General features: G+C 39.8%; 1 protein-coding gene across 8 annotated transcripts in view; it reads right to left on the bottom strand.

Annotated features, from left to right (window-relative positions):
- Positions 1-21115, bottom strand: part of Klhl32 (kelch like family member 32) — a 215215-nt gene that overhangs the window by 74957 nt on the left and 119143 nt on the right. For all 8 annotated transcript variants that reach the window (XR_005875134.1, XM_040740693.1, XM_040740687.1 and 5 more), the window contains one exon: positions 16273-16371. Coding sequence is in view for 4 of the 8 variants with exons in the window: in XM_040740693.1 (XP_040596627.1) it covers positions 16273-16371 (99 nt within the window). In the remaining 4 variants the exon portion in view is untranslated. Of the gene's footprint in view, positions 1-16272; positions 16372-21115 lie in introns of those variants that run through there.

The following is a 21115-nucleotide window of genomic DNA, read 5'->3' as shown; positions in this document are numbered from 1 at the left end:
TTTGGGTTACAGTCAATATAATTATCCCTTCAAGGCCAAATGTTCATATGGTTAAGACACGGGTGGGAGGAAGAAGTGGGCCTGGGTGTCTATTTGACCCTGCTGCTTTCCTACTGTCTTCCCAAAACAGGGAAGACAATGCGAGGATGGCCATCTTGGCCTCAGTGATGTCCTTCCATGGATCTCATGTAATGGTGTAAGTGGCTAAAATTTTCCAATGCATTTCTTTGTATTTCAACTAAGCCGATAATGATGATTATGTAACAATTCCGGTCTATAATTTAAAGTAGCTGTGAACTTATCCCTCAGATAATGCCATCTAAGAGTCACTTGCATTCCACTGATCTTAGATGGCAAAAAATATGAAATCTTATATCTAGAGTCTGTATTTTCATGGACCATGAGCCACAGCCCAGCTCCTATGTGCCCAAAGGGTCAACTGCAATACAACCAGCCAGTCATGACCCACGTTTCAAAAACAGTCTATCGAGTTTCAGCTACTCTGATGGCCCCTTGGCCTGTCAGTAGCTCCTTGTCCATCCAGCTCTGCAGTGTAATCATACCCCTGACACAGGAATTATATAAAAGAAGGGTAACATTTGTTAGAGTGTGATCATGCCTACTGTGTTCTTTCTATCCCAAAAGAAATGATAGATATGCTTTCACTTGGTAGTAGGAAACCTGATTGACACAGCATCTGAATAATGGCTACTTGTCTTCTTCTCTCATTTAGTTCTAAGATGGTCACTGGCTTGTGAAAGAAAAATAAGCATCAACAACACATGCAATCAGTGTGAAAACTAAGACTTGTACTGAGGATAATATTAAATATTTCTCAAGGTTAAAGTAAATAGAAGTACCACTTTTGATTTCCAGAATTTCACCTCTAAGATGGGCAAATTGAATAATATTTCAGATAAATTTTTCTATGTTAAAAGAAAGGCCACACTGGGTATCAAATCAAGAAAGTACAAAATTACTAAAAGCTATTCCAAATAGCCCAATATTCTATGTAAAACCAATATGGCCTGTTTGGCAGTTATGTTAACTCAAAGTGAAATTAAGACATGTTGTCAGCTGCTTATTGAGACCAAGTGCCAAGTATTATACAGGAAGGAGGTTACCTCTTTATAAATCTACTTTACATTGAAAATACACTGTATATTTAATTGCCAAAGCTCATAGCTCTGTATCAGTGGTCTGAAGACGTGGGTTGTTTGCCTTAGAGATGGTGAGACTAACTGGGAGCTGTAGCTTGACACCACTGTACAGCATCTCTAGAGCTCATCACAACACAGATGGCTAACCTCAGGAAAAGCTCAACACATAAAGCATGCCTCATCTGCAGGTGTGTCACTCCTACTCTATTGTAAAGCTGAGAATCAAATCACCATAAGTCAGGAATCACCTTCAGCAGAATGCAACTCTTACATTTTAGGATCTGCAAATCCTACAATATCCTAGTCATCATTGTTCTTCTGATTGGTTGTAACTGAAGAGTATTTGTTGTATTGTCAATGAAAAAAAAAACAGTAAGTTGTGAGGCATATCCATGACTGCCATGGAAGAAGGAACAGCTTTGTTATAGATATGACTTAATGATTGAGAAAGATATTCTCAAATGCCTGACCTAAACTCAAGAAATTATCTCATGGTACTATGTAGGTAACAGTTTTCAAATAATAAGAGTAGAATGCCCACCTATGATAGAAAGACTGATAGCTACAGGGCATCTTGGATCTTCTGATCTGGCCCATGTCAAATTATTTTCTCTCTCTCCAAAATGTTGAAAGAGAATCTGATTTTTCTTGGTTTTAATGTTAATTAGAAAAATCCAGTGTCCATAGTGTTAGCCAGAACTAACAACACACAGTCTTAAACAGGGACGAATTCTCTCATAATTTTCCTTCACCCCAAATGATGACTGTTTGCAAAGCTTTTGAAGACTGAAACAACAGGCTACAAGGCTTGTAAAGCCAGTCTTCAGTTTAAATATTCTTCTCATGCAGGCCACCCAGATCTGATTGACTCCTTCCTTTGGGATGGCAAAGCACTCCTGCTTGGATGACTGCTTCTTTTCTGACCTTTCTGGCACTAGCTGCCCACATCACTGGACCTTTCCCTCAGGTGCAGTCGGTGTCGTTAACTCTTTATACCTTCTTTGTGCTTCACAAAGCCCCTACGGGCTAAGTTTTAATTGATGGAAGGGAAGTAAAACAATGTATCTGTAAAAATTTAGCCTTTACGGATTTGGTTTCTTTGTTCACAGTAAAAACAGACTCTCCTGCCTACAGATATTGAAATATTTAATAAAGAATTTAAAGATAATTTACCAAATGCTAACTAAATGTACTAAATAGATTAACATTCAAACAATTAGGTAACAGAACACAGAGTGAATATTAGCTAAATATGGCATCCTAGACACAGAAAAAAAACACTCCTAGATATGTTCACAACTGCTATTTGCAAGCTTCCATTAAAAATGGATACACTTCCATGTTGTTCTGGATGACTCAAAAAATATTGTAGTTCAAATGATTGTGGACACTTACTTGGGTTTCTACCTTTTTATTTCCCGTCTTTTTCATGTGATCAAAATGGCACTAATGCCATCTTTAGTTCAGAATTGTAATAAAAGTACATGATTTAAAGTTGGACCTCTTAGATGATCCCAGTCAGTGGACAACCTCTCAAGTCAAAATTTCATATCTAAAGACTAGGAAAAGTGATAAGGCCTTCTGGATATGTGACGAGGGTTCTGAAAACACAACATGTACAGCCACATTTGCAGAGTGGAGTCTAAACACACAATAGTTGGGGTAACTGTTAGTAGTGCTTCAACAAGAGCTTTGCCTGGTCTTCCAATTTGACTCACTGACTGGGTGAAAGGCAGGAAATGCCGAGCACTGAACAAAACTTTGTTTTTCTATAAGGATCATCAAAAATCACAGCTCTCAGGTTAAAAAATCATTATTTTTTCTTGTATGTATAAATACTTTACTGGTACTTGCTTACAAAGCAACACTGCTGAGTCTGTCTGCTTCTCTGAGGTCTAACTAATAGTGGGTGGCTTTTTTGTTTCCCTTTCCATTTCTTGTTTGGATATCAATCAAAATCCTGTCCTGTTTTGGAAGATCCTCCATTTCCCAGGCAACTACATATAGATCTCCAACATGATACCTGCCTGCTTTTGGGGGCTTGCCTTTCTCTCTTCCTGTTCTCCATGCCGCTCTTCCCTGAAATTGTCCAGCTTACCTTGTCTCTTGTTTTCCATTCAAGTTTTAATAAAATGGTCCTTGAGCTTAAAAAGAGAGAGAGAGAGAGAAACTAACTTCAGAGATAAATGAGAAGAACAGACTGAGACAGTATAGTGGACTGCAAACATGTGTCTGCTACTATAATATACTCTGGCTTCTCAGGAAGAAAAGGCACATTGAGAAATTCAAGGATGGGGGAGCTGCATTTCTTTATGACCTTATTTGAAAGATAAAGTCCTTGGGGAAATACAATTTATTCAGATTATCAAGACCCTGCTGTGCAAATCTACAGTCTGAGAGCACACTATGGAGATCAAAAAATATTTACTTTATTCTGTGGGGTATAAAAGCTTTTAATGAATGCATAATTAAGACAAAAAAGTGTATACAGCGTTAGAAATTCCACGGCTAAGCCAAGCCATTAATATCCAAGGCACTATACCCAGTTGTGACTCCACCTGTTTCCTATTTGGATTACAACCTACATATAAATCAAGATATTACGTGACTACCCAACCCAGTGCAGTAGGAAAGGACTGTACTTCAAGAGTCAAGGAAGCAACATAAAGGGAACTAGCATGCATATGTGGTGAGGGGCTAAAACAGGTTAAAACAAACTTAACAGATAAAAACAGCCCAACTTTTAGTAGCCTTCGAATGAATCATGCAGGGAAATAAATTATCATGTTTATCATGTACATAAAGGGACTATGAGTTTTATCAATACCACATTTGGAGTAGATAGGATGAAGTCAGATTATAAAGGAAGAAAACAAACATTCCATTGGCCATATAGACCACTTAATTATGATGTGATAAAATGAGCCCAAGTATGTTATGTGTATAAATATATATGTGAATAAATATATGTGGGTGTGTAAATACATATATATATACACACACAAGTGTAGATATTTCTGTATAGCCTTAAGAAATTATATATTCATATGCTAATACAAATATGTATTTTATATACTTTGATTAAATAAAAACAAAGTATTAGCAGCAATTCAAAAATCACAAGAAGAAAAAAATCACATGTTCTAATTCTGGCAGTTTTAGAAGACATATTTAAATATATTTGTGCTTTATAATAGAAGAATTCTACAATTAGGTTACTGGTACATTTTCATAATCAATTGTATGCATAATATCTAAAGCTCATGAATAATTTTATATTGTTCTTTGGGAAAGTGTCTTAGTAAGCTAGAATTCTAGTAGGGAGGGGCACAGAAATATAGCCATAATCAAGTACTAATAATTCTGGCCTCCGTCACCATGAGCCCGAAACATGTTGCATGCCAAGAAGCTAGGGTATTAAGAACTCAAAAGACGACAACAGAAAAACCAGCCCATGTAAAAGGCATGTAAAAGGGGGTTTGAACTAAGTTTTAAGGAAATGTATAAAATTCCTTAAGATGACAGCACAGTAAGTTGTCATAAATAAATAAATAAGGTTAAAGTGATAGGAAGTTTTATAACAGACACAGAATTTGTCTGTCAAACTAAGAGGAATGAACATTATACCAGAGGGTACAGAGGACCAACAAGTAGTAAATGATTTTAAGCAAGAGTACAATATAATCAGTTTGTTATTTGAAAATAAAGTTAATGAATTGAAAATTATTCTTTAAAATCAATCAAACAGAATATTGGAGAAAGAGCTGAAGCAACAGTCAAGTCCATCAATTTGTAAGAAGTTTCCTTAATCGGGAAGTAACAAGGACCTGGGTTAAGACAGTGCTACAGGAATAGAAAAGAGAGAGAATGAGAAACTGAACAGTGTATGTGTGAAAGTGACATTGCACACTGGCCATGGGGAGGGAAGATCCTAGGGTTACTCCTGGTCTCTGGCATGACTTCCACTAGAACACCATCCGAATGTCCAGAAGAATGAACCCAGGAGACAGAGATGACAAAGTACACCATCCTTGGGACTCAGTAAGAGAGAGTGCAGAAAGGAGGCGAGAATGAGGAAGGCCAGAAGCTAGTTTGCAACTGGAAGATAGACAGCTGTATGAAATTTTAGGGAAAGAAACTATTTTGGAGATTAAAAACAGATGTTCATCATTGTTGTGGTGATAATCACAGGCAGGCAGCAGGGCTAAACTATTTCAGGAGAGTCTGAGAGAAATAATGTAGACCTCAATGATGTCAGTGCCAACCAGAAGACAAGTAGCACATTTGAGAACAAAGAGGCCAAATAAATAGTTGAGCGAGAATCAGAAAGTCACAGAGCAGTCTAAGAATTCTAATTTGGCTAAGTAAAGGCATATGAAGTAAAAATACCCCTGGGGGAGTGGCTTCTCCTGATAACCTAAATTTCTAAAGACCAGGGTTTCTGGTTGGGGTAACTAAAAGAATGATACTGTCTTAACAGCATGGTAAAGAGCAAGCATGTGGGGTTGACTGAAGACAACTGAGACCTGCATGCGGGGTACCCAGTGGAACTGTACGTGGGGTATCCAGGGGAGCTACATGTGGGGTATCCAGGGAATTGCACATGGGGTATCCAGGAGAACTGCACATGGGGTATCCAGGGGGACTGCACATAGGGTATCCAGGGGAAGTGCATATGGGGTATCCAGGAGAACTACACATGGGGTATCCAGGGGAGCTGCATGTGGGGTATCCAGGGAACTGCACATATGGTACCCAGTGTAACTGCACATAGGGTATCGAGGGGAACTGCACATGGGGTATCCAGGGGAACTGCACATGGGGTACCCAGTGGAACTTCACATGGGGTGAACAGTGGAACTGTACGTGGGGTATCCAGGGGAACTGCACATGGGGTACCCAGTGGAACTGCACATGGGGTACCCAGTGGAACTGCACATGGGGTATCCAGGGGAACTGCACATGGGGTATCCAGGGGAACTGCACATGGGGTATCCAGGGGAACTGCACATGGGGTATCCAGGGGAACTGCACATGGGGTATCCAGGGGAACTGCACATGGGGTATCCAGGGGAACTGCACATAGGGTATCCAGGGGAACTGCACATAGGGTATCCAGGGGAAGTGCATATGGGGTATCAAGGGGAACTGCTAACAGAACACATGTCTGGAGATGAGATGCAGAGACCCCCACAGTAGGAAAGACAACTGTAGTGCACAGAAGAGATGGATCACATGCAGTGTTGCCATCCTCCGGACAATGGGGGAAAGAGAGACTGTTAAGGATCTGAAAAAGAAGGAGGGGAACTAGGGGAGAGGAAAGGGACATGCAGGAGGGAACACAGAGGCTCGTGACTAGATATCATGAAAAACTCAGTGCACAAAGAGCAAAAGCACAGGCACCACCATCCGTTTTGCAGTGAAGGGAAGACAAGGGCTGTTGTACTGACAGGAGATGAAGAAAAATTTCTCCCTCCTTTTTGGTAGAGAGATTGGCACCACGGGCAACACAGAAGACAAAGGGTATGATGATGAACTGAAGTGAGTTTCAAAGAAGAGGGCATGCATCTCACTGAGTAGAAATATTTACAGTTGGAAGATGGAACAAGAGCGAGTGTCTCAAACGGAACACGGATTTCATTCGGACAACCCCTAATTTCAAGTAGTAATAATGGGAGAAAGTGAGATACATATTTGATTGTTTCATTTGTTGATTCTGAATTATAGCTACATAAAATATTGGAAGAATTTTTTATTTTTTGAGAAAAAATACATGAATAAAATCAGAGTTTTTGCAGGACGTGGTAGGGGGGTGTTCTGGTTTTGTTTGTCACCTAGCTTAAGGTGAAAACTACAGATATTAGAAAAATCCTTCAAGATACCTTCCCTCTCTTTAAAACTCACAGAGAAGATACAATGAACCCCAGAGTACTCAAATAACAAATTAGAATGCTCAAATAACTCTCCCAGCAGATAGCATGCCTTAGGGCTGTCATTTGCTGGCATCCTTCAGTATGGGCTTGGAGAATGAAAGCCAACACAACAGCATATGAAAAATAATTATTTCAGACTCAAAGTGGCCACTGAAGGTCTTATGATGCATTTCTAGAGCCAAATATGGATGATATTTGGCAAATATGGTAATCTGGATTACTTGTGCTAGGTGGCAAATATCCTTGATTAGAAAAAACAATTAGAAGTTGGCTATGACTTGGGGTTGATACATTGCTAGCCTTCCTGGTTATTTTCACTGAAAAAGAATCCATAAGATTAAGTTATTTGCATTATATTTTCTAAAATTTATACTTAAAATGCTCCTAACACAAAGGTATCATCTCAAGGGAAGCCAAACACAAAGGTATCAGCTCAAGGGAAGCAGGGAATGGCATGCAGTTAGTGCATTGGATTATGGCTGTATTAAATATATATGTGGGTATAATCATTTGTCTTCTCTAATAGAAAAAAATAGCTCAGTGTTAGAGAAAAATGAATATGGGTTATACCTTTTCAACCTTGAGGACAAATTATTTTATACAAAATACCCACTATGTATTTAGGTAATGCAGCTAATTTAATAATTAAATTTAAGATAATATATTATTTAGAAGACACAGCCTCCAATAAGTCATTGTTGCATTATTTAGTTTAAAAAATAATAATCCATTATAATAGTGTAAAATATATAAGCTCCTTACTGTCGGGTTCAGTCACTGTAGGAAGTATTTCCAATGGAACAAAATGTATTCAGTAGGTAAAAGTAATAGAAAGCTGCTTATACAATTTTCACACTATTATTTAGCATATTAATATTAAAAAGCAGATAAAAATTACTGAAATGAGGTTAACTTTTGTCCCCTCGACACATACTGAGTTCATGCAATATGGAGGAAGGGAGAGGAAATCTGAAATCGGTGGAAGGTGAGATCCTGGGTCTTGTACCCAGGTCAAAAGCAGGGAAAGGCATTTTCTAAGCACACTGAACCCTGTGGAGGATGACTCAAAACTGCTTGAAGAGACTACCAGTCCTGGAGATGATGTCTCTGAGATCAGTGCTTCCTGGTGTTGGGACTAGAAAAATCTTTTCTTAAAAGAGAAACGGGGGGGTGGGGGGGAGGGCACGGGAGGAGGGGAGGGAATGGGAGAGGGACCTGGAACTGACTTGTGAAGCAACCTCGTTTCTTATCTAAATTTAAACTGGAAAATAAAATATATATAAAAAAAGAGAAACCCTAAGACTGCTATTTATAAAAGCAGGAACGAAATTACCCAGAAATCTCCCCCAAAACTCTCATGAGAGAATAAAATTGTTTAAATCTTTGTATTCTCATCAAAGACAGAAAATGCCCAATTCTCTGTGTAGTCCATTAAGTGTACAACTACATGAAGCTGAAGGATAATGGATAAGCACGTACATGGGATGAGATGGAGGATGGGGAGGGGTGTTGCCATCTCTTCAGGTTAGTTCTCAGCTGTCCAAAGACCAGTAGCAAGAATCTAGATTATCCAAGTATGAGTACTGTACAGAGAGCACCGTCAGGCTGAGTAAGTGTCTCATGTAATATTTGCAAAAGCAGAAAACAAAACAAGAAACAAACACCCTGTATGTTTCCTGACAGAGATAAAAATGCTCTGCCTAAGGCCCTTGAGTCCTCTCCTCTCGGAACCCAGAAGCATGTCTCCTCTTGCAGGTCACGTCTTCCACATAAAAGTGCTAAACTAATGCCGCTTAATGACAAATTAATGTCCATGAATAAAAAATACACCTCTAATAGCATAGAGTAATTTGCCATTACAATATCATCATTGGACATGCCCCTGGTTTAATACGATGTATTTAATTCATAACCTAATGAGTGATATATAAAAAGAAGGAGATGAACCCTGCAATTACATTTATGTGAGTCTGTCACCTTATTTGTAAAACCTTAGAGTCATTTACATTCAAATTAGAACAAATGAGTGATTTCACAAAGTGCGGTGATAAATGACCATAGAAGCCCAAGACAAAACTGCATTTCCTGGGAGCATATTAACAGTTTCCTATTATTTGTTAAAAATTACAATGCATATTGCCCAGTGTGGTGTGAATAATGACTTTTTTACTGATTGGGTCAGAAGACTAATATGTAGCAAAATAAATAATTTTTCTTTCCATTTTCCCCCTGATTTCTGCTTTAAATGAATTACTGAATTTTGGTGGATCCACACTGCCACCTGCTGCCTACAAAAAGATATTAGCAGTCTGTTCCATCCATTGCTTTGGTGGTTTTATTGGAAAATGCTACAGGATGCTCTTTTTAGTAATGCATTTTAGTTGCATGTCATTATAAAAGCTGTGATGCCTGGTGAAGCAAAGGTCACTGCCATTAATTGGGCAATGGAATGTATCACTTTAGTGAGAGTCACGACTCTTACAGAGTTCTTTCCCTTCAGAAAGCTGATGACAAAAGATGGCACCCTTGGCAAAGCATGTTGCTCCTAATGGCTCAATTTCAGGGGCACAACGCGGATCCAACAGTTAACATGCCTGATCTATGGCATTCTTGACAGAGGAAAGTGTGTGTGTGTGTGTGTGTGTGTGTGGTTGGGGGTGTTTCTCCATCCCAACCATAAGGGCACAGATGAAAGAGAACTAAAGCCTTTGCCTGCTACTGGGGATCTCCTATTACCAGGACTTCTCTTATTGCAATGTGAATAACAGCTGACTTAGGATCCTGCAAAAGACAGCTTGGCTGGACAACAGTGGGCCCAGCCGTGGAGATAAGAATAAAGAATTTTGTAGATAAACTAGTATCCTGAGACATACCAACAGGTAGCCAGTGGACATTTCTAAGTGAAATCAACATTTTAGTTCTGAATTTAAATCCATTCCATCTGTAAAAAGAAAGCAACACCACTTTAACTGAAAGGGCTACTGGGCAGAGTGGCAATGTGAGTCTTTACAAAACCAACAGGCCCTCTCCAAATGCTGACTCCCTGGTAAAGATAATGATACTCAAGAGAATATGGCTAGAAACAAGAAGCCCGTTTAGGAGAAACTCATTCAGCAAGAATGCTGCGTGTCTAACGAAAGGCAATAGCTTCCGTGAACAACACGCAAATTTATATAAGCAAGCAGAAAAATAGCACCCCAGAGCAGGTTGTAACACAGGAAGTTTGAACTACTGATGTGGTATTTAGGTGGGAAAACTCCAACAAGGCACTCTCTGGGAGTCCATAGGCCACTCCTGCCAGAGAAGCATGTGGGCTAACTACAGACCTTTACCAGTCCCTCTATTCCTCTAAGACCAATCCCCCAGTGCAGTCCCCAGTTCTGCAGCAAAAACACCTGTGGCAGCCTTCCTGTAAACTAGCGGATCCCACAACCTTCCCTCCTGACATCCCTCTCCACATTCATTGCTTTGTCCCAGCCCCAACTCTAGCTGGCCACTCCTGCCAGGAAAACAGGTAGATAATTGTAGATTGTCATCTCTCCTTCTGCCCCTCCAAATCAACCCCCCCCCCCAGTCTCATGCACATCAGTGTAGCGGCAGAACACCTGTTGCGGCTTCCCTTCCCACCTGAGCACATCTCCAGTGGATCCCACAGATCTTCCCCTCCTAGCGACCCCCCCTGAATCCTTACTCTATTCCAGCCCTCAACTCCTACAGACACTCCCTGGGAGCCCATAGGAGCAGGTAGACTGACTGCAGATCTTCCTGTCTCCCTCTGCTCCTCCAAATCCAATCCCCCAATCTCATTCCCAGCAATGCAGCAGCAGAACATATCTAAACTCCAAGAAAGAAATCATCTCATGGTAAAAGCATGGAAAAAGAAATTCTAAGCTAACAGGCCCAAGAACCAAGCTGGTGTGTCAATCTTAATATCTAACAAAATAGACTTCAAACCAAAACAAATCAGAAGAGATAGGGAAGGATACTACATACTCATCAATGGAAAAATTCACCAAGAGGACATTACAATTTTTAATATCTATGTCTCAAATGCAAGGGCACTCATGTTTGTAAAGGAAATGCTACTAAAGCTTAAATCATACATTGACCCTCAATACCATACTCTCACCAATGGACATTTCATTCATACAAAAACTAAACAGAGAAATAATGGAACTAACAGATTTTATGACTCAAATGGCCCTAATAGATATCTACAGAACATTTCACCCAATCACAAGAAAATGTACTTTCTTCTTAGCATCTCATAGAACTTTCTCCAAACCTGAAATATACTTGGACACAAAGCAAATCTCAACAGATATAAGAACATTGAAGTAAAACTCTGAAATCTATCACACCCACTATGGATTAAAGCTGGATATCAAGAGTGACAGAAAAAAAAGCCCACAAACTCACAGAAACTGAACAAATTTGTTCTGATGAAAAATGGGTCAAGAAAGAACTTAAAGACTTTCAAGAATTCGATGAAAATGAATAAAAAACACTCAAATTTATGGTATATCATGAACGCTGTCTAAAAGGCAAAACTAAGTGACTACATTAAAATATGGAGAGATCTCATAGTAACAACGGCACATCTGAATACTTTAGAACAACAACAATCAAACCCCAAAAATGTAAATGGTAAGAAAGAAAGAACAGAATTCATGCCTGAAATCCATCAAATTGAAACAAACAAATGAAACAAAGACTTAGTTCTTGGATAAAAATCAGTAAATAGTATTTATTGGACAATAAATACTATTTATTATTTTACAATATATGGCCTTATTGAAATTAACTAAGAAGTGTAGATGGAAGATCCAAGTTGACAAAAATTAGAAATGAAAGGGTGAATATAACAATAGATACCGAGGAAATCCATAAGGGCATACTTTAAAAACCTACCCTCCACCAAATTAGAAAAACTAAAAGAAATGGATAAATTCCTCAATACATACCAGTTACAAAAGTTAAATCACAATCATATACGCAATTTAAACAGACTAATTAAATAAAAACAGTCATTAAAATATCCCAACCAATAAGCCCAGAGTCAGATGTTTAGCACAGAATTATATCAGACTTTCAAATAAGAGTCATTGCCAATATCCTTCAAATATTCCACAAGACAGAAACAGAAGGAACATTGCCCAACTCATTTTACATGGTCACAGTTACCCTGATACCCAAACCATATAGAGACCTAACAAAGAGAACTGCAGACCAAATTCCCTCATGAACATACATGCAAAAATGCTTACAAACTAAATCCAAGGACACATTAAAATGATCACTCACCATGATTGAGTAGGCTTCATTGCAGGGATTTAGGAATGGTTCAACATATGTAAACAAATATATATATATGATATAAATATAAACAAACCGAGAGACAAAAACCACATGATCATAATCATTAGATGCAAAAAAGGTTTTTGACAAAATCCAACACCGTTTCATGATAAAAGTCCTGGAGAGACAAGGGATACAGTTGTATACCATAAGACAACAAAGTCAGTTTATGGGAAGCCTATAACCAATATCAACTTAAATGGGGAGAAACTCAAAGTAATTGCATGCAAATAAGAAGAAAGCAAGGTTGTTCACTCTCTCCAAACCTATTCAATATAGTACTTGAAGTCTTAGCTAGGACAATAAAACAACCAAAGGAAATCAAAAGGATACAAATTGGAAAAGAATAAGTCAAGGTATCTTTACTTACAGATGATATGGTAGTATATATAAGTGACCCTAGCAGTTCCACTGGGAAACCCCTACAGCAGATAAACACCTTCAGTAAAGGAGTTAGATACAAAATCAACTCACAAAAATCAGTAGCCTTTCTATACACAAAGGACAAATGACCTGTGGAAGAAATCAGAGAGACAACACCTTTCACAATAGCTTCAAATAATATAAAATACCTTGGGATATCTCTAATCAGGCAAGTGAAAGAATTGTATGATAAAAACTTAATGTGACTGAAGAAATTAAAGAAAATATCAGAACATAGAAAGATCTCCCATTCTCATGGATAAGTATAATTAAAATAATAAAAACAGTCATCCTGCTAAAATCAATCTACAGATTCAATGCAATTCCCATTAAAATTCCAATACAATTCTTCACAGATCTTGAAAGGACAATTTTCATGTCCATAAGGAAATAAAAAGAAAAATCTAAGACAGCTAAAACAATTCTGAACAATAAAAGAACTGTAGGAGTTAGGAGTATCTCCAATTTCAAGCAGTACTTTTATAAAGCTATAGTAATAAAAATAGTAACAAAAAGAGAATATTGGCCCCCAAACAGACATGCTCATCAAGGGAATCAAACTGAGGACACAGAAATCCACCCACCTATGGACACCTGATTTTTAACAAATGGTGCTGGTCAAAATGGATACAAATAAATCTATACTTATCATTTTGTACAAAACTCAACTCCAAATGGACCAAAACCCTCAATATAAAACCATACACACTGAGCCTGACAGAAAGAAGGTGGAGAATGGCCTTGAAGTCATTGGTACATGTAGAGTTCTAAACATAAAACCATTAGCACAGGCGCTAAGATCAGGAATTTAAAAATGGGCATCACAAAACTGAAAAGCTTCTACACAGCAAAGCACACTATCACTTGAACTATACATCTGATAAAGCACTAATACACAAAACACAACGAACCCAAGAATCTAGACATCAAGAAAACAAATAGCCCAATTTAAAAATGGGGTACAGATCTAGATAGAGAGTTCTCAAAGAGGAAACTCAAAATGTCTGAGAAACACTCATGGAAATGTTCAACAACCTTGGCCATCAGATAAATATAAATCAACACTACTTTTAGATTCTAACTTATACCTGTCAGAATGGCTAATGTCAACAAAACAATAAAACAAGCCCACACTATGATCTCAAAGCATCCCTTTTCTTCTCTGGGAGTGGGGGTGGGATGGGCATTAGGATGGGGGCAGAGCAGCAGCATCCAAATATCAGAAGTTATGGAGGTATCTGCTAATGGTTGAGGAGGCTGAGGAGCTTCTCAAATGTTCTCTTGGACAGTTTAAAATAAGAACTAGATAAAAATGAGCTCCTAGAGGAGTCATCTGCCTTTCACCAAAGAAACAAGAGAAATTTAAGAACAACAAAATAATAGCAGACATCACTGTGGCAATAATTTTCAAAAGCCCCATTAGACAAAGTCTCCAACAAGGATAGCAAAGACATTACCATTGGTAACAGAGCACAACTTCTTTGTACATTGTAAACATTGGGTAGATTTCGTTTATAAGAGTAAAACCCTTTTTATATATTCAACTCAAAGATTCTATATGACATTAAAAATCAGGTGAGCAACACTGCCAAAAAGTGATGATATCTAAGCCTACATACAAATAATATACTACAAAAGCAGGTTAGCCCAATCCCGAGAGTAGCAATATATATATATGAATATATATTATATATATATATATCGGAAAGAGTGAAGTACTGCTGTTTCTACAGACGCAGGGTGTGGGCTCGCATCCACTCGTTTTCCTCCTACAAGTTCAACATCTTGTAATAATCACTAATAACAAGGCAGGGTCAGACAATAGAAGGAAAGGACAACATCTGTGAAAACTGAGTTTCAACTACCATTAACTTCTTTTTTTTTTTTTTTTTTGGTTTTTTTGAGACAGGGTTTCTCTGTGGCTTTGGAGGCTGTCCTGGAACTCCCTTGGTAGTCCAGGCTGGTCTCGAACTCACAGAGATCTGCCTGCCTCTGCCTCCCGAGTGCTGGGACTAAAGGTGTGCACCACCAACGCCCGGCCCTCAACCACCTTTAAAAAGTCTGAGGAGGGGAGGGAAATGGAGAGGGACCTGGAACTGACTTGTGAAGCAACCTTGTTTCTAATCTGAATTTAAACTAAAAAAAAAGTCTGACTAATAACTTTTCACAAAATGTAACTTCATTCAAACTGCACTTTGACCTCCATAACATAAATGGAAGAGCTCAGCTACAAAGTACAAAGTGACATAGGTCTCAACAAATTCATCTGACAGGGCAAGAGAAATGCACATACACTTCTAGTGTTCATCTGGAATTTTCATCTATAAAAAAACAGGTAGAAATATACACACATTATTTGCAAGAGGCATGATAATCTATGTCTACATATAATCCTCAACAGTTATACTACTATAGCTAAATCTCTACGTTTCAGAGTATTATCTGCCATGGGAAAGTGGATCCAGAGGTACTTCCTAAAGTTCAAGTAGTAGTATTTGATGTAGAAATGTCAAATAAAAATAATTCCAATTTCAAAGTCAACCACACATTCTGAAATCTTGTAACCTTTCTAAATGATTCCCGTTGGCTACTAACAGAATGAATTTAGAAACAGCTCTCCCATACCACCCAAAACAATTGAGAGGAAAAGGAAAGAAAGCCAGATAAAAATAGTTGAACATTTATTGTTAAGTTAAATGTGTTGAGATAATGATGAAAACTGAAAATACTGTATTCTTCTTTAGGCAAACATGGCTGATATTCCTCACACTGTCATGGAGAGAAGGGCTGGTTCCTGTTTCCCAGGTTTGTCAGGAAAAAACAACAGAAAAGAGAATTCAAATGAGAAAGAGCTTTGGCAATTCCATAATGGGTAGCAGAGGAAAACGAGAAAGGGCCCATTTACAGCACATTTAGACAAATTTAGAAGTAGAGAAAATTATTACAAAGGATAACAAAGTAATTGGATAGGAATATAAGATTCTTCACACTAATATGCACAAAGATACTAGAATAAATATGTAGATTCATTATTTTAATTACTTTTTATTATATTGTAGTAAACAGAAGGGGAAGTGAGGCCAGGGAACAAATGAGAAAAATCCTAAAATATAAATTAATACTTAGGTCTGAAAGATGATTGAGTTGGTAAATGTGTTTGCCGCTAAGTCTGATGACCTAAACTGGTGTCCTAGGATGTCCATGGTGTAAGGGAACAAGTGACATTCATAGATTGTCCTCTAGCCTCTCTACACACTTGCTGTTTGTGCATGTGAGCATGTACACACACACACACACACACACACACACACACGAGTATAATTTTTCTGTCATTGGGCCTCAGTTGGTAGGGGACAAGGGAATGTGAAAGGACAATTAGTAGATGTAAGCATACATACCTGGATGAGATAGTGGGAACACAAATTGAGAAGCTCCAACAGCTGTAGGTGACTGCCAGCTGCTAACACATCCTGGATCACTCCTGGCTCCAACAAAATCTGTTTGTGTTGTTTTAAAAAAGAGAAAGCAATCAGCTACATTGAAAATGGACATGGTGTTGCTTAGTGTACAAATGGTACAAATGCACCATACTGCATTTAAACTGCTACTCTACAGAACTTATTTGAACTAAAACCGTGGCCATGGAAGCCAGTCCCTGACTTGTTCCCTAACTATCAAAAGATGCCCCTCTCTCAAACACTCTCTCAAACAGAATTCTTTGATCTTTACATGAGCCAACAACTTTTCCTACATCCAAGACTTTGCTTAGTTCCTTCATTTTTGTAAGAAAATGTGAACATTTTCAAAGAACAAAGAACACAGTAGCCTCTTAACATTCATTTTGTAATGTGCTCATTAAATAAACAATAAATCAGTTCTAATTTTTCAGGATATTTCAGACTCTTCAGTTCATCACAGTTTACTGAGCAGGTGTTTTAGGACAGGGCACTTGCATCTCCTCTGGCTACAGGGAGTGGGCAGGTACTATGAGTGTGGGCGGGTATTGTGAGTGTGAGTATGGGTGTGTTTTATGAGGGTGGGTGGGTATTGTGGGTGTGAGTATGGGTGTGTTTTATGAGGGTGGGTGGGTATTGTGGGTGTGAGTATGGGTGTGTTTTATGAGGGTGGGCAGGTATTGTGAGTGTGAGTATGGGTGTGTTTTATGAGGGTGGGTGGGTATTGTGAGTGTGAGTATGGGTGTGTTTCATAAGAGTGGGCGGGTATTGTGAGTGTGAGTATGAGAGTGGGCAGGTATTGTGAGTGTGAGTATGGGTGTGTTTTATGAGGGTGGGCGGGTATTGTGAGTGTGAGTATGGGTGTGTTTCATGAGAGTGGGCGGGTATTGTGAGTGTGAATATGGGTGTGTTTTATGAGGGTGGGCGGGTATTGTGAGAGTGACCAGGTACTGTGAGAATTGGTGGGCATTATTACATATGTATTATTACACTTATAAGCCCAGCATAAACACAAACTTTTATCTTCATTTTTAAGTTTTGTTTCCTAGTGTTCTTTTTATTTAAAATATAACTATCATTTTCATGAAACAGCGAGCCTCTCAAACGGAAGGGAACAGCTCGAGTATCTGGAGACACCAATTATCTACTTTCTGGTTAAGCCCAACTATTTGACTGTGGCTACCAGCCCACTGAAAAAGGTCAAAGACACAGCATGATGAGAACTTTCACTCCAGCATGCGGCTGAGAGCTACAAAGAGGCCTTTAGTGCTGTTATCAGCTCAGTCATTCACAGTCTAGCCACTGGACAGCTATGTCTTCAAACCCACTGGCAATTCACGGCCATGTCTACATGGGAGCAGTTAGCAAAGGCGAGTGCACTCTGTCTCCAAATGAGGCCATCCATCTCTTTTCTCTGGATCACCATTTTCCTCCACTCCCCAAACCATTCTCATTCCCAGTCTCTATGCTTGGGCTGAAGACCTTTCTCTCCTCTCTGCTTACTCTGTAATCCTGTGGCTTTAATGCCATTTATATGCTTTTGGTGAATAAAGCCTGTCTGGGGGTCAGAGAATGGAGCTTGCCAATAGCTAACCATAGAGGTCTGGAGGTCAGTACAGACAGACAGGAAGTGAGATGGCTGGGCAGAGATAAGATCACTCGCTCTCTTGTCTACTGAGAAGCTTAGGAGGTAAGGTATGCTGTGGCTTGCTCCTTCTCTCTGATCTCTCAGCATATTCCTCTATATCTGACTCTGGCCTTTTATTATTTAGACCAATTAAGAACTCCTTTTACATATGCTGATGCCACACCAACATGTTTCTGTCTCCACACCCCAGTCCCTCATATACCACTATGAGAAATGAAGTCCTGAGTGAATGTGTATCGTTGACATTGGTAGGGCCATGCCAAAGACACCTTTATGTCTCATACCAATGGAAGAGACAAAGTCTTCCCAGGGGAGGCTCTGAGACATGGCAAAGCCTTCCTGGGGTCCAAGTACAATTGTTAATAAATGATTGACCGGTGTGTACAAAGACTACCAGCCAAAGCTTCCTGCTCTCAGATGATCCTGCCTCCTAGTTCCGCTGTATAAAAGAAACCTGCCTACTTGATTCATATTATCAACCAAGTCAGTTCTCTCTACCTGGGTCATCCTTCCTCGAGGTATATGCTTGGTTCTTTACATCCTATCTTCTAGTCTTCTGCCTAAACTGGGATTCTGGCCCCGTGACAAAGTTGATACCTTCCATTGGAGTGAGCACAGTCCTCTGTATCCCACCTTCCCAAGTGTCTATGTGTCTGTCTTTTCTTCATTCTCTTGCTTCCAAGTTAGGTCAATCCCTCAAGCTGGGTAGAGCCTGGCATCCAACTTCCTCCTCAGTATGGCCTCTTGGCTGTCTAGAGGGCTGCTCCAACCACAGCCATTCCACAGACTGGACTTTTCATCTTTCTACCACTCACCACCCACTCCTTTTATAATCCTGCCATCTCAGCAAATAATCTAACAGCTATTTAGAAAAATCCCAGAATCACTCTTCTTCTTTAAAAAATATGATTATTGTTTGATAATTTTATACACATATATAATGTGTCCGGGTCATACCCACCACCCAGTTCTCAATGCCACCACTTCCCCCTCCACACTCTTCCACCCCCATTCTCCAGACAAGACCCTTACCACTATCAAGTCATTTTCTTTTGTTCTCCTTGTTTTCTATGTGAACCATTGAGATTAACCAGAGCTGCCTGCACACATGGGTGTCAAGCGATGCACCAAAGCATGTATAACTCATCAGATGCTGTAACATTGAAATCTATAACTCTCCTCCCCAGAAGCTATCAGCTGCCAACAGCTCTCTGGGGAGGATCCTGGACCCATGAGCTCCTCTCTCATCCGTGAATTGAATATTGGCATTAGTCTGGTTTTGTTGTTGGTGGTTGGTTGGTTGGTTTTTGTATGCCCTGTGCAAGGAACCTAAGCTGCTGAGTTCATGTGGGGAGTGTCCATCTCTTACATTCTTTTTTCCCATTTTCCATGATGTTTACTGAACATGGAGAGACATGGATGCTCTAAGAGAGCTGAGTACTCATCAATCACTCACATTCTTATCACCGTGACCATCATGAGTCTGCATTAACTGTGTTTCCTTCGAAGAGATGCTGCTGTGACCCTGGTGGAGGGCAGCACGAGTCAGAACCACCCTGGAATCCTCTTGTTTTCCCCCTATCTCTCATCCCACCTACGAACACTCCTGTGGGCTCTGTCATCACAACAGCTCCAGAGGCTATACAGTCACGCTCACTACCTTCTATTATGTAAGCGTCACTGGTCAGAGCCTGCAGTTGAGCCCTGCTGCATTTGGTACCCAACGGCTCTGACATCTTTTTCCAATGAATTGGTGCTTGGGTAGCAATCAGTGGAGGCCAAATCCTTGTGCTCCACAGTATAGTGAACTTGACAACTTCCTGAAGAACTGACAGATAAAACTCTTTAAAATGAAGGGTCCTCAGGGACCTGGAACTGACTTGTGAAGCAACCTCGTTTCTTATCTAAATTTAAACTGGAAAATAAAATAAAAATAAAAAAATGAAGGGTCCTCAAACACGCACATTTATAGTAGACAGCTCTCTAGTTTTTCCTCTTTGCTGTGACAAGACACTGACCAAACCCAACTCCAGATCCTTCAGAAAAACGATAGTCATCACTATTCACTCTGGCATTCTGCCAGACTGAGTAGTGCTTGAGCTCAACCTACAGGAAGGGAGAGAAGTCCCCTGAAAGCTGAGGGCACCCTGTTATAGAGGGAGCTATTCTGTCTGACTGGACACATCTCTAGCATTCAGAATTCTAGAGGAATTTAGCTCACATGAAGACATGGAGATGTGCACAAGACAAAGGGATAAAGAAAATGCAAGACATATATGATCAAGTGTGTGCTCTGGAATCCTGAGTCAAAGGGAAACAGTTCTCAAAGAAGCCAACATGGACTGTAGACCTCACTGGTTCACGATGCAAAAGAGCTGAGGCATCTCTCAATTTGTAAAAAGGTTTTGAAGCCATCAAGGGTGTGTATAGGTAGGACCAAGTACTTCTTTTTGGAGACAAAACTATGGGGCATTCTATTCCCCATGAGCCACCCACACCAGACCTCAAGGTAAGATGTAAGGAAGTTGTGCTTGCATGTGAGGAGCTAGGCAGCGCTATCTGGTGTGAAGGACAATCCTATAATTCAAGTTCAAGGAGGTGAACAAAGATGCTCTTACCCCTCATCCCAAATGCGGAAACTGCTCTCTCTCATTCTTGCTAACTAAATAAGTAACCAATGGCTGTGACCAGGGTAACAAGGATGCGGGAGTTGATGAAGGCCTGAGAAAATGTGACATGTTAATATGGGCATAGCCGTGTCAAGGATACCAGTGCCTCAGCCCCATGGGAGTGGCTAGGCCCTTCACAGTGAGGCTCAGGGGGATGGCAGAGCCTTCCTATAGTCCGAGTGGGAATTTTGGCAATGTGTGCAATAAACAAGAGACAGTAGCTTCTTCCTCCTGGATGATGCCAACTGGATTTCTGGCCTCCAGAGACTTATTACCAAGACTAGCTGGTGTATTGTGCATGGAAAAGTGCTGAAGTTCCCGACTTCTGCTGCACAGCAGGTTTGCTCCATTGGAGCAAGTGCATCCCGTCTGACCCCAGCTTTTCTGTAGGCGTGTCTGCTCTTTCTTCATTCCTTCCTCACCCCAGTGGGGTTTCCAGGACATAGCCTCACAGGCTGTGGTGCTGTAC

Source organism: Mesocricetus auratus, unplaced genomic scaffold, assembly GCF_017639785.1.
Source record: "Mesocricetus auratus isolate SY011 unplaced genomic scaffold, BCM_Maur_2.0 Super-Scaffold_6730, whole genome shotgun sequence".
In the NCBI taxonomy this organism is placed as follows: Eukaryota; Metazoa; Chordata; class Mammalia; order Rodentia; family Cricetidae; genus Mesocricetus; species Mesocricetus auratus.
Note: the sequence above shows the minus strand (reverse complement) of the source record. Positions and strands in the feature narration are given on the sequence as shown.